The following is a 17,159-nucleotide window of genomic DNA, read 5'->3' as shown; positions in this document are numbered from 1 at the left end:
ACAAAAGCATAATGTTCCCCCTTAAGCCATAGTGACGCCGCTGTTGGTGTGCATTGCCTCCCTTCTCCACTGACTGCTTCTGGCCCCCACCTGCAGCATGGCAGACAGAAATTCTGCAGACACAGCTTTCCTTTGCTGCATGGGAGATGTAGTGATGATGAATTCTTTGCCCGTTGAATTTCAGGAGGTCTCTGTACCGTCTGAAGTTACAGGAGCTCTGTAAAAGCAAAGAAAAAGAAGTAGAGGTTAGGCATAGTTTCCAGTGGTTTTTTTTTTTTTACATGCACACCTCTTTAGAAAGTAGATACTGTATAAACATAGCAAACATATTTGAGACATGTATGAGACATGTATCTTACAGGTACTCCTATCAGTATATTGGGATCAATGGCAGCTCTTTGCTAAGTCTGGGTTTGCACTCCAGATTAATGTGTGAAATGACCCACAAAGAAACATAGTGTTGCCTTGTTTTGCACTGTTGCTGCTGATAGATTACATGTTTCCTTACATTCTTCTAGAACAGTGACCTGCTGTGGACAGACTTTCATCAGAAGCTGGTGGATCAGGCACTGCTAACTATGGACACCTACCTCGGCCAGTTCCCAGACATAAAAGTATGCAGCTTCCTTTACTTTCTGTTGTGTTCCTTTTATATATATATATAAAAATGGAGTTTGTGTGAACTGTGCATTAAGGAAGAGTTTTGTAAGGAACTCTGTGGGATCTTATCTTGTCTACTTTGGGCAATGGTGGAAATAATGACTAGCAGATTTTATCTATTTTTTTGAGTCATTCAGAGTGATGCACAGGTTTCACCCTCAAACCTTTGTGATAAAGTAGACTACTTCACAAGACCTGAAGATGAATCTTTACTAGCCAGGATGGCAACAACTGAAATTGAGTTCAATACAATTTGTTTCTCTCCCTTGAGCCCAAGAGAGGACTTGGACTTCTTGCTCTAAAAACACAGCCTTTTGTAGCAATGCATAATTAGTTCAGAGCTTACCTGTCTTCATAAACACATGAAAGCACATACAATATGATTTTAAAACACGCAACCAATAATTAACATGCTGCTAGCCTTGGTGTGACTAAAAACATAAAAATTGCACTAGTAATCTGGGAGCAGTGTTTCTGCTAGACCAGTGTTTCTCAACCTTTTTTGGGCCATGGCACACTTGTTCCATGAAAAAAATCACAAGGCACACCACCATTAAAAAAGTTAAAAAATTTAACTCTGTGCCGCCCTATATTGACTATATAATTATGACTGTAATTTATTCTGTATCTCTTCCTCTCCCCGCTTTTTAAATACCAGTAAATGAAGCCAAAAGAGAGACAACAGTGCTTAAATGCACAGATGTTTAAATGCACTTACTTGCAGGCATGCTAAGGTAGATTTCATTCGGAGGGAGGGGAGGAGAGGTGGAGAGAGGGAGAAGGGGAGGGAGCGCAGCCCAGAGCCGGCTCCACTCACACTCTATTGTTCCAGGCACCGAGGCGAGTGGGGGTGGGGAGAGAAAGAAAGAAGCTGCAGGGAAATAAAGCGGCAGTTGCTTACACGTGCGTAAACGGGTGCCGCTTTATTTCCCTGCACGGAGGAGGGAGGGGGGAGGAGGGAGGAAAGCTCCGTGAGGGAGAAAAGCCCTGTGCATCCCCTCTCCCTGGACTGAAAGAAAGCCGTAGCTGCTTACATGCGAGTAAGCGGCTGCTGCATTCTTTCCCTGCAGGGAGGAAAGCCCCGCGTGTCCCCTCTTCCTGCACGGAAAGCAAGCGGCAGCCGCTTACATGCGAGTAAGCTGCTCCTGTTTTCTTTCCCTGCAGGGAGGAATGCCCTGTGAAAGATTGGCGGCCGCCAGGCGTCGCGGCACACCAGCCAGCGTCGGGCGGCACAGTACTGTGCCGCGGAACAGCGGTTGAGAAACGCTGTGCTAGATGTTGGAAAGTAAAAGCCCTCCAGAACAATTCTAGTTTTTCATGAAACTAGTGCTGTGCTGAAACGTGTCCTCCAAATTCTGAAAATATTTCCTTCCCTGAGAAGCAGATTTCCTTTTTTTCCTGCTTCATTCTCAGGGCAGAATTCCCTTAGAATTTTCAGTGCGGGTGGGGTTTTGATCTTACCTTATAGTTGTGGGGTGTCTGAGGGTGTCTGTGCAGTTTCTTTCCAGTAAACATTTCTCTAGTACAGTGGTGCCTCGCTAGACGAATTTAATGCATTCCACGGGTCTTTTCTTATAACGGAAAATTCGTCTAGCGAATCCCGTAGGAATGCATTGAATTTTTTTTTGCCCATAGGAACGCATTAATTGAATTTCAATGCATTCCTATGGGAAACCGCGATTCGCTAGACGAATTTTTCGTAAAACGAATTCATCTAGCGAGGCAACCTCCGCTAGAAAAAACCTTTCGTTAAGCGGAAATTTCGTTAAGCAGGGCATTTGTTATGCGAGGCACCACTGTCTAGTACTCTGCAGCCTCCCCTAGCTGCCTGCCCTACTTGATCTGATAAAGCCCCCATGGGAGGAGTGTCCTTGTGATGTCTTCCTCTGGACACGGGCACCTGGGAAGGCTGCCGTGTGCAACCACTGGTGAGATGATTTGTAGAATGAAAGAAAGAACACTGACAATCACTGACTGGGCACCTCAAAAGGGAAGATAAGCACTACAGGAGCCTTGCACCCCCACCCACGAGCGTTTCACTAAAGTTTTCTCTGTCCTTTTTATAATTTTCAAATTCATTTTCTTTCCTCATTATTTGACAGAGGATGATTAAAAAAAAGACACACTGGAGAAATCATCGGCAGAGCACCAGAGATAGAATTAGGGAGGAGGGGGCTAGATGAATCTCATTTGCAATAAGATGTTTGCCAACATTATAGAATGTGCATTGCATCAGGAAGCACTGTTCAGTATGGTGATGAAGATTTCTTGCTCAATTTCCTGGCAGATGTTAACTTCTGTGTTACACTCCCCCTCCCCATGTAACATGCACAAATACTTTCTTTTATAGTTTCCTCTTTCAGATGCAGAACTTTTTTTTATGCATCCAACTCTGGCCTCGGACACTGGAATCCAGCAGTTTCCCCCCCCCCTCTTTTCATTTATCTGATGGCCTTAAGCATATATAAGATTAGCATGGGAAAAAGAACTGATTCAGGTTTTTTTTGTCTCATTTAATCTCTTAAGTACATTCAAATAATGATAATAATAATAATAATAATAATAATAATAATAATAATAATAATAATAATAGGATGTGTATAATGAAGTGGTACCTTTTCTTTACTTTGCCTAAAGCTCTTTAAAAAAATGAAAAGACCAAAAAGCCAACATGCTCTGCATCACCAGAACTGAAGCTGTACATGTAGAATATATTATGTAAACAAAGCCTATGTAAATCTTAATTTAATTTATGCAGTTCTGCAATATATATAGATGTGAATCAAAGAAAGTTCATTTGATAAATTGAAAATAAATAAAGAATGCATTTGTGGATGAATTATCCCCTTTTGTAAGTGTATGAGGATATATCTATTTTCAGCAGAAGGGTCCTGCTCCTTATTCTTTCTCTCCTTCCTTCAACACCCCCTCTTCCCTGAAGGAAACATAATAACAAGGAATCCATTATTGCTGGCTATGTACTTTTCAGGGGTGGATTGCATCTGGCAAAGTTATTTGAAAAAAGAAGTTGTTTTTTTTAAAAGGCATACATTTGCTAGGGATAATTCCAGTCTTCTCCTGAGAACTTTCCCAAATGCTGGATTCTATCCTGTGACTGCTCCTCTCCCAATTCCTGAATGGCTTTGAGAAGGTTGAAAAAAAGGAGATATATTTGCCATATGGCAGTACTTGTAACTACGTTCCCACATGGAAAAGGTCAGCTTGGCTTTCTCCCAGTGAAATCAGATACCCTATTTAACCCCCTTAGCTGAATCCCAAAAGGGAGACAAAAGCAAGCTGCCCTCCCTTTCTCCTTCAATTAACCAATTCTGCAAAAGATACAGTGTTTATGTGTTTTCTCCCCCATTTAGTATCAGGTAGCTACACGGATAACCTGTGGTGGAAGTTATACTTTTGTTGGTGCCATACTTAAGTTTCTGCTGGCCTGGTTGGCCACTTGCTGGAAACTCTTCAGCAGGAACAGCTTAGAGCTCAGGAGAGCCTCCTTTTCATAACTCTGTCAACAGTCAGTGGCTGTCAGACTATATATAGAAATGGAGGGCTTCTCCTTCCTCAGTTTAGAGTTCACACTCTAGTTAATTTGAACCCGGAAGACGCCTTCTGTCCTGGGATATGGGAAAGTGTGTGCATGAATGTATCACCCTTGGGTGGTTGCAGGGTATTTAAATGTCTATATTTTAATTAAGTTAATAGAGAAGCTACATTAATTCCTTGGCGTTCCAAAGTATCTTGAAGAATGATTAAGGAGATTTCATTGAGCCAGGGGTGGAGGAAGGGGGGGAGGGCCACCCTGGGTGTCACCACTGAGGGGGGTGACAAAATGGCGGGTGGCACTCACTGCGGGGCCTGCAGCGTGCCCGAGTCATGCGTCTCTCCTGGGAGTGACTTGGTGGCTTGGGCACACACAGGCTCTGCGCTGCCCCAAATGGTCCGCCCGCCGCCTCCCACTCAGCTGTAGGGCAGCTGAGTGGGAGGAGGTAGGCAGAATCCTCAGAGGCCCTGCGGAGCATCCTGCCCCGGCTGGTCCCACCCCGCAGGCGGCTGGTCCTGCCTCTGGGCGCAGGGCATGCGCGCCGCCCCAGGCACCCGACCAGCTGGCTCCACCGCTGCATTGAGCTCCTCTAAACAGTGGGAAAGACTTCTACTGTTGTTGTTGTTTACTTAGAAGTAATAAGTTCCACCGAATTCAGCATGGTGTTCCAAAGTTCAGTCCACATAGGATTGTAGCCTTTCAGCAGTCCAGCACAATACTGTACACACCTCCTGAGACTAAGCCCAATTGAACACAATGGAACTTAGTTTTGAGAAAATATCATATTGCACTGCTATGAAATGAGGGGCCTCCTCATTTCAATGCATTTCATCCCTCTCCCTCATCTTATTTATCACATTTTCTGAGGAGGGTGTACATGGCGTTATCCCATTTTTAATCCTCATAGCAACCCTCTGAGGTAGGTCAGATTGAGACTTTGCCCAAATTAATCTACAGTAATATGGGTCCTGAACCCAGGTCTCTATTGTCCATGTGCAATAGTTTCTCCACTCCATCCCACTCGCTTTTCTTACTATTCCTGTAGTTGAGAATGTTTCAGACAGTAGAGGTGAAATAACCAGCTGTTTTACATGCATCTTTTCCATAACCACTGAAATATTAGTAGGCCAATCTTTCTGGTGGCTTTAAAGGCCTTCTTAATTTAAAGTGGCTTCCTTGTTAGGAGCATCTGGAATCTGATCTGGTGTTTTTAATTCCACTGAGTTCTTGAAAGATGCCCAGTGGCTGCATTCAGTGCTGTATTGGGAATTTAATTAAACCAGAGATGGATGAAGCATGAATGAACTGCAGCTGGTCTGGCAACACCAGGAAAGGGGTGAGAGAGTGCACAATGGACAGACTGAGGCATAGATGCAACAAAAGCCACATGTTCTTAAAAGAGGACACTGCGTAATTCCTTGAAGTGTTTACATGGTTTGTTGTTAGACTTGGCAAACGTAACATTTCATGCCAGTTGTTCCTGAAATGTCACCTACTATTTGAAGAAGTGTAGCAGTTCTTTAAGAGCAGCCTCTGACTGTGGAATGTGATGTCCGATCTACCGGTACCCTCAGTGGGTTTTGCCACATTGATTTTATTTATTTCATTTGTGTATTGCTTCCCATGAAACACCTTGAATCGATGAACAATAGAAACAGATATAAAAACAAAGTTCAAGTCCAGTGCAGGTAGAGGCTGGGATAAGAATCTCCGCATCAAAAGGCTTGTAAAAAATGGGGAGTCTTCAATAGATGCTGAAAAGGCAGTAGAGACAGTGGCTGTCTGATACGATCATTTGATTTGATGTTTACAGTACCTGTTAAAGAATTACCTCTTCAACATGTCCTTTTGGAGGAAGTTAATCTGGATGAGATTAACTGTGAATTGACATCTGCTTGCTCTATTGTACTATGGACGTTATTTTAATATTGGTTTTAAATTGTTTATTCGTGTTTGGAAGCACCTTGTGATCATAAGTGGTGTACAGCCATACCTTGGATCCTGAACACCCTGGAATTCGGACGTTTTGGCTCCTGAATGCTGCAAACCTGGAAGTGATTGTTCGGGTTTGTGAACGTTCTTTTGGAACCTGAATGTCTGACGGGGCTTGTGTGGCTTCTGATTGGCTGCAGGAGCTTCTTGCAGCCAATCAGAAGCCGTTATTTGGTTTTTGAACGTTTTGGAAGTCAAACAGACTTCCGGAATGGATTCCATTCGACTTCCAAGGTACGACTGTAATACCGGTAGGAAACTAAATGAATGGACATGTTTTGCTGTGGGAAGATGGTTATAGGTTATATCAAGGGTCAGCAAGGTTTATCTTGCCTGGGCTGGATCATAGAATCATAAAGTTGGAAGAGACCACAAGGGCCATCCAGTCCAACCCCCTGCCAAGTAGGAAACACCATCAAAGCATTCCTGACAGATGGCTGTCGAGCCTCCTCTTAAAGACCTCCAAAGAAGGAGACTCCACCGCACTCCTTGGCAGCAAGTTCCACTGTTCAAACAGCTCTTACTGTCAGGAAGTTCTTCCTAATGTTTAGGTGGAATCTTCTTTCTTGTAGCTTGATCCCTCTGTGGGCCGGATCATGCGTGCGTGATTTTCGGCGCTGCAGAAGCGAGTCCCCGTGCCGTGCTGCGCCAGTGTAGTGCAGTGCGTGAGCGGGCTGCTTGGTTTGGGGGTGGCTCGTGGGCCAGACCTCCGCGGGCTGCTTATGGAGTATGGGCCTTAGGTTGCTGACCCCTGGGTTATATAATGTAACAAACTGTTAATGGGGGTGTAATGTTGTTTAATTGTGTTTTGATGTTTTTGTAATTGATATTTTAAATAGTTAATGTTTTCACCAGCCTTTTAGAAGGAAAGGGCAAGGTACAAATGCTTCAAATAAATAAAACCAATCTGTATGGGCTAGGTTAGACTGAGTAAGGATTTGTATCCCATGGTGGTCACTGCGCCTTGGAGTCAATGGGACCTTTCCTTCTGGTGCAAACAGCTATTTCCCCCTCTCTATGTGCCAATGTCCTCCCTCAGTGTCTGTGGGGTGACAGGCGGCTGGCTGCCTTTGGTGTGAATTTGTGTTTTGAAGATTGTTCCTTGACTTCCAGTCACTTTTCAGTGTGGTAAAAACTACTGACCCCTGCTAGTGCTCTTTCAATTGCTAACATGAATTTAGAATTTACTTGCTCAGTATTACTGAATGGTCAGATTTATTTAATTTCATCCTGAAAAATAAACAAAAACTTTTTTTTGACATTTGACCATATATGGGTGGATTTAAAAGAGTTTCTCCTTGACAGAATGACAAAGAACATTTTTTATGTTGGAAATTGCCATTGGAGATCATCCTCGGTTGTGTAATAAAATGGATACTGAAAAGCAATGTTAGCAAGATATTGGCTAATGCCTGCAATTGATCTCAGTATTTACAAACAATCTTGTTGAACAACTTACCTCTGTGTGAATGGTATATACACATGCAATGAATGATGGGGGCAGGGAGAGGGGAATAGGGGGTTCTTTATCTGTACTTACTACTGAAAATGCATGAATAAAGACTAAGAAAATTACACAACATTCATGCTAAATAGCGTAATTTTCTTGCTTATTGCCTGTTAAAGATGCTGCTATATTAATGGTAACTGGATTTATGTAGCTTGTAGCCAAAATCACTCCACTGATGCACAAAAGAGAAGTACTATCAGACTCTGTGTAACCCTGAAGTATTCACACACAAAATTTTTTTTTCCAGGGAAACTCTCCTGAAATTCCCTCTATAAAAACTCTTCAGTTCTGTAATAAATCCTGTGTAGGGAAAGGTTGAATGAATGTCTTATGATTTCTACTGACCATATTGCCCAGGGGTAGGCAACCTAAGGCCCGGGGGCCGGATACGGCCCAATCGCCTTCTCAATCTGGCCCGTGGACCGCCCGGGAATCAGCGTGTTTTTACATGAGTAGAATGTGTGCTTTTATTTAAAATGCATCACTGGGTTATTTGTGGGGCATAGGAATTCGTTCACCCTCCCCCCCAAAAAATATAGTCTGACCCCTGATCTTGCCACTTTAAAATGTTTCAGTGTAAACAATTGCAACAATCGCAGAGTGTTGGCATCCTGAGCAGAATGTATGTGAGCTGTGTAGACCGCTGTAATGATCATTAGTCCACTAATTAGCATGGCTCTGGTGTTCAAATGATATTTTTCTCCCTTTCTTTCCCCTCTCCACCTTCTTCCAGTCTCGCATTGCTAAGCGGGGAAGGAAACTTGTAGATTACGACAGTGCCAGGCACCATTATGAATCTCTACAGACTGCAAAGAAAAAAGATGAAGCTAAAATTGCTAAGGTAAAGTGCCCTTTACCAGATATGACATCCTAAATCATCTCTCTCTCTCTCTCTCTCTCTCTCTCTCTCTCTCTCTCTCTCTCTCTCTCTCTCTCTCTCTCTCTCCTGATTTAGGATATTGTTGGTGGTTTTGTTTTTCAAATATGAATATACTACTATTTATTTTCAATTAGAAGAAAGTATATTATTAATATGCTAATGTCTCTAGCTGTGTCCTTTTCCAGAGCATTTCATAATAAATAAACTAACTTTCTTTCGTCAGAGAACGTATCCTGTTACAAGTCAAAAAAAGCAAATGGTAGAACATGCACAATTCCTGAAAAATGTGATTGAAAAGCAGTGCAGAAGCTGATACTTTACTGCACAGATGGTATGTCAACAGGTGCCCGTGGCTGTACTGAGATGAAGGAATTAAGCAAAAGAAGAAAGGGAAGCCTTCGAAGGATGGAGGCTGTTCCTTGCAGCCTCAGTAGGGAGAATGACTCCAGGAGCTACCCTTCCTTGGTGGTCTCCTTTCCTTATCAATTGTCAAAGCATCTAGGGCTTCTGGATGAGCCCAAACTCTTCTGATTGGACAAATCATGTCCTGGGGCCAGTCTGAAGCGTCAACTAGAAGCATATTGTTCCCAGGCTCTAGATATGCTCTTGGGTGAGAGACTAGGGTGAATTGTCCTCCTTGGAATAAGGAGCTGCTCTGTTTTCCCATCAGAGGCCACTTCAAGTGTTATTGATGAAGCAAGTCGTGGGTGTTATGTGGGGTGATTTATGACATCAACACCTGCTTAGAAACTGGGTTTCGGTATCTTCTTGATTCACCTTCTCTTCATGAATGTTGTTCTTTTTGCTCTGAAAGGGATAGACGTATAATTATTGGTGGAAAATTCTTCTATTCTCATACCTTATGGCCTGTCAGCTTTATTTTAACATAACGATGCACAACGCAATCTTACGCATATTCACATGTAAGTGCCGCTGTATGCAGTGAAATGCAAACTTTTGCATAAGTGTACACAGTGTTGCAGCGACTGTAGAGAAGAGTATATTGATCGATGCCATTTTTCCTTCAGGGGAGAAAAGGTGAAACAGATCCGTAGTGTCAAGGGTTAGCACTGTTATACGCCTGCCAAGGTCACCCACCTCCATTAACAAGAGCTCAGGGACTTACACCTCTGTTCCACCATTTCTCTGCTCATGTCTCGTGAGCACATCTTGTGGTGCACATGAGTGATGTGAGCACGTCATGCGGCGTGCACTCATGGCAAGTGTATGTCACCGCGGGATATTGAGGGGCTCCAGTCCCCTCCCTGAAAACTTTGGTGGTGGCAAGGCCCCTTAGCCCTCCTCTCTGGCACCCATGGTGGCAGTGAGGATGTAGACCAGGCACCCCCAAACCTTGGCCCTCCAGATGTTTTGGACTACAATTCCCATCTTCCCCGACCACTGGTCCTGCTAGCTAGGGATCATGGGAGTTGTAGGCCAAAACATCTGGAGGGCCGCAGTTTGGGGATGCCTGATGTAGACTCACAGAGAGAGGAGGGGCATCTCTGTACCAACCTGATGTTTAAAGGCACAAGAATCACTCTAAAGAGCAGACTTCGCCAGCTGTGTTTTATAATGTGACGTTTAAAATAAAAATGCTGCAAATTCTGAATAATCCGCATGGCTGTAATAATGGTGTCTCCTAATCCTGTCTTTTCTTAAAAGTTGCTGGTGTCTCACAGAGGGGGGAATCCATCTTCCTCCAAGCCGGGTTTTGTTGCTCTCTAAATGACTAACAGTTTCTTCTCTGTTGCTCTCTGCAGCTGGAGTGCTTGCAAACTCTGCTGGCCTTGGTATTTTCTGACCCACACTATGGGACATTAATTACTGCTAGACTTGGCATGCCATGTAGGATTCACCCTTTGACTTATCTCTTAATGCTTTATTTCTCTCCTGTTTGCCAGGGTTTGTTGTCTCAGCCTGGCCTGATAACGCTCTTACCGTTTGAGATATATATATGTGTATATATATTTAAAAAACAACGTTCTCAAAATCTGTCCCATTTGTTTTCTTGTCTTTGTTTTGAAAAATGCTCTCACACAGCCTGTCTCGTTGCTTGAGAAAGCTGCGCCTCAGTGGTGCCAAGGGAAGCTGCAAGCACATCTCGTAGCTCAGACTAATCTGCTGCGGAACCAGGTGACGGCCGAGCCTACCTTGCTCTCTAACCCTGCATGCCCTCTCCCTGGCTGAACCCCTCTGCTGTGCTCTTCACCCTCAGGCAACATTCACTCTAAGCATCCTTGTAAGGATCTCCCTTTCTCCAATGAAGTGACTTAGGTTTCAGGATTCTTAGAGCAATTATTTTTGGTTTTTTTTAAATTAAAGACAGTGTAATTTTCCAAACTTGGTTTCTTTGTTGGCTATTCCTGCTGTTAAACAAATTTGCCACCAATAGGATAGTGCAATGCCTTGCACATCAGCCAGATTTATGGGACAACCAGTTAGAGAATAGGTTGAAAGGTGTTGGGTGAGCTCCACCCCTGTCTTAGCCTCAAGACCCAATGCCCTAAAGGACCGTTTCCTCCACACATGGATGCCAACTGGTGGTAGTTACGGTAATCAGGAAGGATGAGTTGGTTGTGGAGCTTCCAGTTGGTGGTATTTGGTATGGTGCTTCTTGTTTCTGAGACATTACATGGATGGATGGGAGATAAGGTTGATGTTTAGGTGACATGCAGATTTCTGCTGCTTATACTGTATAGTTTTCCCTTCTCCTGTCACTCAGGTGCTTTTCTTGTCATAAAAATCTTCAGAAAAAACTTCACAGCAATACCTCCTCTCCCCATTTGCTCTCCCATGCTCAAAAACAGCCCGGTCTCACTGAAACATCAACCTTCTTGTTGCTTTGTCCATGGTTCCCATTCCACAGCCATTCTTCTCCTTCCCCATAAACTGGCCATTAATTCATGAGAATCTCTCTGCTTGAGCATCCCAGGGATGATAGCATTGATGCTTCTGCTACTTCTCTTCTTGCCTCCCTTCCGGCTCATTAGGTCTAAACATGTGACAAGCTGGGGCAAAGAGAGTCCCTTTTTCTGAGTCTCCCTTGCTTAGATTGCCTGGGATATCCTTTGTCAGTTCCTGCTTCCATTGTATAGATTGTAGAGTTGCAAAGGCACCTCCAAGATTTTCTAGTTCACCCCCTGTCATTCTAGGAATTCTACTCCTCCATCATCTTGGATGGGTGGCTTGTTGTTGTTGTTGTTTAGTCGTTCAGTCGTGTCCGACCCTTCGTGACCCCATGGACCATAGCACGCCAGGCACTCCTGTCCTGGGTGGCTTAAAAACCTCTAATAAAGGAGAATTCACCACTTTCCAAGGGAATTTTATTGTCAAATAGGTTATTAATTTTCTACTTTGTCTTGTGGTTCGGCTCCTACCGTCAGGAGCAACACATTTAATTCATCTATATGACAAACTTTCAGATATTTGAAGATGGCTATCATACATCTAATTTTATAATTCAGCTTTCTCTGAAGTCCAGAGGTTTTGTAACTGGATCTGGAGCAAGCTCTAGGAGGAGTTGTACATATTTCCACTCCTTCTGCAGTGGATTAGAAACAGGACTGAACTCTGAAGCTTTTTCTAGCTTCTAGTTTTCCAAAATTATCAGAAGTGTGTGTGTGTGTGGGGGGGGAATAGGACAGTTGCCAGTTAAAATGAAATCCTGGCAATAATCCTTAAGATTCATGGACTAGTTTGGGAAGGAGTTCTGTAATAAACTAATGAAAGTCACTGGAAACCCACTTGTCTAAGGAGAGGGAAACTTCAGCCTCCTTATTGGAAACCCTTCTGGCACACGGCAGTCCTAGGAGTGGGGAGGGGGAAGATAGATGATGCAACTGGCAGATGAGGAACTGAGCAACAGAGGAAAGAAAACAAATACTCTCTTAAAGGACTGGAGGACAATAGCTCATTAGCTTGGCTGGAAGGAACCACATTTCTTGTATGTTCACAAGGAGCTGGTCACTGAGTTAATTGCTACTTACAAATTTGGAGTTCCTCCCTCCCTCTCTCTCTCTCTCTCTCTCTCTCTCTCTCTCTCTCTCTCTCTCTCTCTCACACACACACACACACACACTGCTCCCATAGGTTCCCTACCAAGAAGCTTGCAAATCAATGGAATTATGTGGCCCTCCAAGCCCCCACTTTGTCCATTTTTCCTCTGACTGGTCCCTTGCTGTGATTCTGTTGTGACAAAAGGTTGTTGTGCCCCCACAACTTGTCCTTAAAAATAGAAGGGGCACACCCACTCTTCGGCAATGCCTGTTTTGATATTCCGTCCGCATTCAGAGGGCTGACCATGGGTCAGTGCAGCCCCCTGTCTTTAAATGATTAGCTACCCCTACCACAAAAGTAGCATTGGGCTACTCGGAACTTTACAGGAGGCTGCTGAAATGTTTGGGAGCAGTTTCTAGAAATAGCTCTCCATGCATTTGTTGGTTTGGGGACTGGGGACTTTATATGTTTTACTAGGTGTGTGGAAAGCTGCAAGATATATCTTTAGGCTTGGCCTAGTCAGAACAGTCTGGCTTCAGTGAACTGTAAAGACCTCAAAATGGAGACTTCCAAATCTTTATTGAGTTACCAGCTTCTTGGTTTACTAGAGATTTTCCTCTGATGTAAAGTTTAAAAACACGATCAAAAGGATTCCCTTTGCTTCTTTCTGGGCTGGTGTGTGTGTGTGTGTGTGTGTGTGTGTGTGTGTGTGTGTAAAAACTGCCCACTTTGCTGCACCAGGTGATACTTCGCAGGCTATTGACAGGATTCAAGATCTGATTTAGTCCTACTTTGTACTTCCACAGATCTTTCCTGCTTTCTGCTATCATTTCTGTCTTTTAAATCAGAGTCTTAAAACAAATACTTCGGTGTAGACCGAGGCCCCTTTGCTCCTCAAGCAGTTAAACTTGGAATGTGGACCCTTTAAAGATAAATGTGGGAGATGAGCTTTATGAGAGCTATACCAGAAACAAAGTTACTTCTCAAGCTGCATGTTCTCTTCTGGAATGTGTTCAGATTTGAGGGTGGTGGCGATGGATAGAGACTGATGCTGACTGCTTAGGACAGCAAATTCCCGCCTTCCTACAAATTCACTTGAAATGCTGCTGACTAAGAAGCAACACAGAAACTTGCTTCATGAAATACAGTGGAACCTTGGTTTATGAACACCTCGGTTTACGAATTTCCGGTTTACGAACGCCGCGGACCCATCTGGAACTGATTAATTCACTTTCCATTACTTTCAATGGGAAAGTTCGCTTCAGTTTATGAATGCTTCAGTTTATGAACAGACTTCTGGAACCAATTACACCCATGCTTCGGGTTAAGTATGCTTCAGGTTGAGTACTCCGCGGACCCATCTGGAATGGATTAATCCACTTTCCATTACTTTCAATGGGAAAGTTCGCTTCAGTTTATGAACGCTTCAGTTTATGAACAAACTTCCGGAACCAATTGTGTTCATAAACCGAGGTACAGTGGAACCTCGGTTTACAAACACCTCAGTTTATGAATTTTCAGTTTACGAACGCCGCGGACCCATCTGGAACGGATTAATTCACTTTCCATTACTTTCAATGGGAAAGTTCACTTCAGTTTATGAACAGACTTCCGGAACCAATTACACCCATTCTTCGGGTTAAGTACGGTATGCTTCAGGTTGAGTACTCCGCAGACCCATCTGGAATGGATTAATCCACTTTCCATTACTTTCAATGGGAAAGTTCACTTCAGTTTATGAACGCTTCAGTTTATGAACAGACTTCCGGAACCAATTGTGTTCATAAACCGAGGTACCACTGTAGGCCCAGAAACAGCACATCTCAAAGTGGATATGGCAAGCAAACTCCTGAAGCTTTGCTGGACAGGATATGCTGCCATTTCATCTTGCCGAGTTGTGGGCTCTGTTAATAGGGGGGGAAATCTAATCAAATCACACCGGAGTCTAATATTTGACTGAATTCTGAAACCCAGTGTTAAAAACCTGCAAGCAGGTTATTGGGTTGGAAATGTGAAGGGACCTCGGATAGTTAGCAGCAGGCCTTAAAGGATGTTGTTTCTTGATCACAAAGCACTGTGCCTGTATTTTTAAAAAGGCAACACAACAATAAAAAGCAACTAGAAGAATTAATCTCCTAAAGATTAGTTGGACACGGGAGAACCAAGAAAAGCAGATGACTGACACAACTGCTTTTATGTGCTGTCGTATACATTATAATTTGGGCATTTAAGTGTTTTAGGCAGGGGTCTCTCTCAGCCTTACTTGGAAATGCCAGGGATTGAACCTGGAACCTTCTTGCATGCAGAGCAGGTGATCTCCCACTGAGCTCCCTGTGGACAGGTGTGCCTCAAATTCCATTATGTATCAGTTTGCTTTGAGCTTTCCAAGGTGGCAAATTATTGCAAATATAAATGTTTGGTTGGGCAATGTCATCTGTCTGCTTCTGTGATGCCCACGTGATCCCATCTCTTTGTGGGGGCTCAACTTGTGCCAGGGCCTTCTGTCAAGAGTTCGGGTGTAACCTTCGACGCCTCCCTCTCCATGGAGGTGCAGGTTGCAGCTACTGCAAAGGCGGCATTTTTCCAGCTCCTCCGTATCAAGCAGTTGGTTCCTTACCTTTTCCGCCCTCATCTGGCCACAGTGATCCATGCAACAGTCACCTCCAGGCTTGATTAACTCGCTCTACGCAGGGCTGCCATTGAAGTTATCCCAGAAACTCCAGCAGGTGCAGAATGCTGTGCTGAGGATCCTTACGGGGTCCTCACCATGGGACCACATTCATCCAGTGCTTTTCCAGCTGCACTGGCTCCCGGTGGAGTACAGGGTCAGGTTTAAGGTGCTGGTTTTGTCCTTTAAAGCCCTTTACGGCCTAGGACCCTCGTACCTATGGGACCACCTCTCCTGGTATGCCCCGTGGAGGACCCTAAGGTCCATAAATAGCAACACTCTATAGAGGTCCCAGGCCCTAAGGAAGTCAGATTAGCCTCAACCAGGGCCAGGGCCTTTTCAACACTGGCTCCGACCTGGTGGAACGCTCTGTCATGAGACCAGGCCCTGTGGGATCTGATTTCTTTCTGCAGGGCCTGTAAGACAGAGTTGTTTCCCCTCGCCTTTGGCTTGGAATCTGCCTGATCCCCTCCCCCTCTTTCCTTTTCCTTTTCCTTCTGTGATGAAACCCCTATTTGGGGACTTCCCTGGCTTTTTTCTGGCCCACGTAGGACCAGTCTGGATAGTTGGCCTTGGTGAAGATTTGACGTTTTCTCCCCCCAAACCGTTTTGATTCTGAGCTTCCACTGAAATGAAGCTGCATTTTAAGTTGTATTTTAATCCTGTTTTTAAGTTGTATTTTAATCAGTTGTTTTTATACCTGATGTCAGCCACCCTGAGCCCAGTCTTGGCCGGGGAGGGCAGGATATAAATAAAATTTATTATTATTAATTATTATTATTATTATTATCCTCATGGGAAAACCCTATAATCTTGGCTGGACCCCCAACTCTCTTCTTTCTTCTTTCCAGAGTGAATGTTGCCTAGGGTGCTTCTTTGTTAGTGCATTGGGATGTCATGATAAGTACACGCTTGTATAGATCGCTTTTTTGATTCTTTGAGCTGTCGAGCAAAATGGTTCTACCTGCCAAGAGTATAGAAGCAGTTTAGTACAGTACTAAGAGACAAAATGATTTAGCAGACTGCTAAAGTTAGCAGACTTTCACACCATTATCCTACTTCTGAATTTTGGCCTATGATCGATTTAGTCACCCCTAAACAGAATTTAATTTAGTTTTCTTGACATAAAGATAGTTTTGCTTCTGTCTGTCTGCCCAGAGCAAGAGGAAATTAATTAAAACATTGATTCAGGTTAGCTTTATAGTAAACACCTTGTGTAAGAAATGCCACCACTACTACTAATGTTACTAATATAATGTTTTAGCAACTAAAAGTTTATTTTTTTATATTAGCATCCTAGACCACTGCAATCTCCCTTGTATTTGTTGGCAAGGACAGGAAGTCCAGAATACAAGCCTCCTTTGACAATACAAATATCCAGAGGTTCAGTCCATGACAATGATGTTTTCTATAAGTGATCTATAGAGGCTTGTGGCATTGTGACATTTTTGCTCTTGTGGTGGAGTATGAGTAAGTTGCTTGCATTTTTTCCTGTTAACACAAGCTGCTGAATAGATAAGACTCGAGAGTCATTGTTCATCCCAGCTGTGCTAGGCTTTTTGCTGCACCAAATTACATTTATGAAGCAGATGCATTATAACTGTGCCAGTGATAGCTCTGATGATGCCAATTGCCTAATAATTTCAGATTCACACTCAGACAATTATTACAGTACCCACCACTTTCCTAGAGTCCCACTTTCCTAGAATCTGCAGCTACACATTGGCATTCTCATCACTACTGGGGAAGAGTGAAAGGCCATGCAGAAAATTAAAAAGTATTGTGATAAAAATAAAAAAATTCCTTCAGTAGCACCTTAAAGACCAACTAAGTTTTTATTTTGGTATGAGCTTTCGTGTGCATGCACACTTCTTCAGATAACAGATTATTATTATTA

The 17,159-nt window shown here is 43.5% G+C and overlaps 1 protein-coding gene across 33 annotated transcripts in view; it reads left to right on the top strand.

Annotated features, from left to right (window-relative positions):
- BIN1 (bridging integrator 1) overlaps positions 1 to 17,159 on the top strand; it is a 121,087-nt gene that overhangs the window by 61,304 nt on the left and 42,624 nt on the right. For 20 of the 33 annotated variants that reach the window (XM_088662588.1, XM_088662489.1, XM_088662557.1 and 17 more), the window contains exons 5-7: positions 519 to 614; positions 8,449 to 8,556; positions 10,639 to 10,731. In XM_088662588.1, coding sequence (XP_088518714.1) covers positions 519 to 614; positions 8,449 to 8,556; positions 10,639 to 10,731 — 297 coding nt within the window. The remainder of the gene's footprint in view (positions 1 to 518; positions 615 to 8,448; positions 8,557 to 10,638; positions 10,732 to 17,159) is intronic. The other 13 variants (XM_035128517.3, XM_088662585.1, XM_088662548.1 and 10 more) reach the window with 1 other exon arrangement.

Source organism: Zootoca vivipara, chromosome 1 (genome assembly GCF_965207765.1).
Source record: "Zootoca vivipara chromosome 1, rZooViv2.hap1.1, whole genome shotgun sequence".
Taxonomy (NCBI): Eukaryota; Metazoa; Chordata; class Lepidosauria; order Squamata; family Lacertidae; genus Zootoca; species Zootoca vivipara.
Note: the sequence above shows the minus strand (reverse complement) of the source record. Positions and strands in the feature narration are given on the sequence as shown.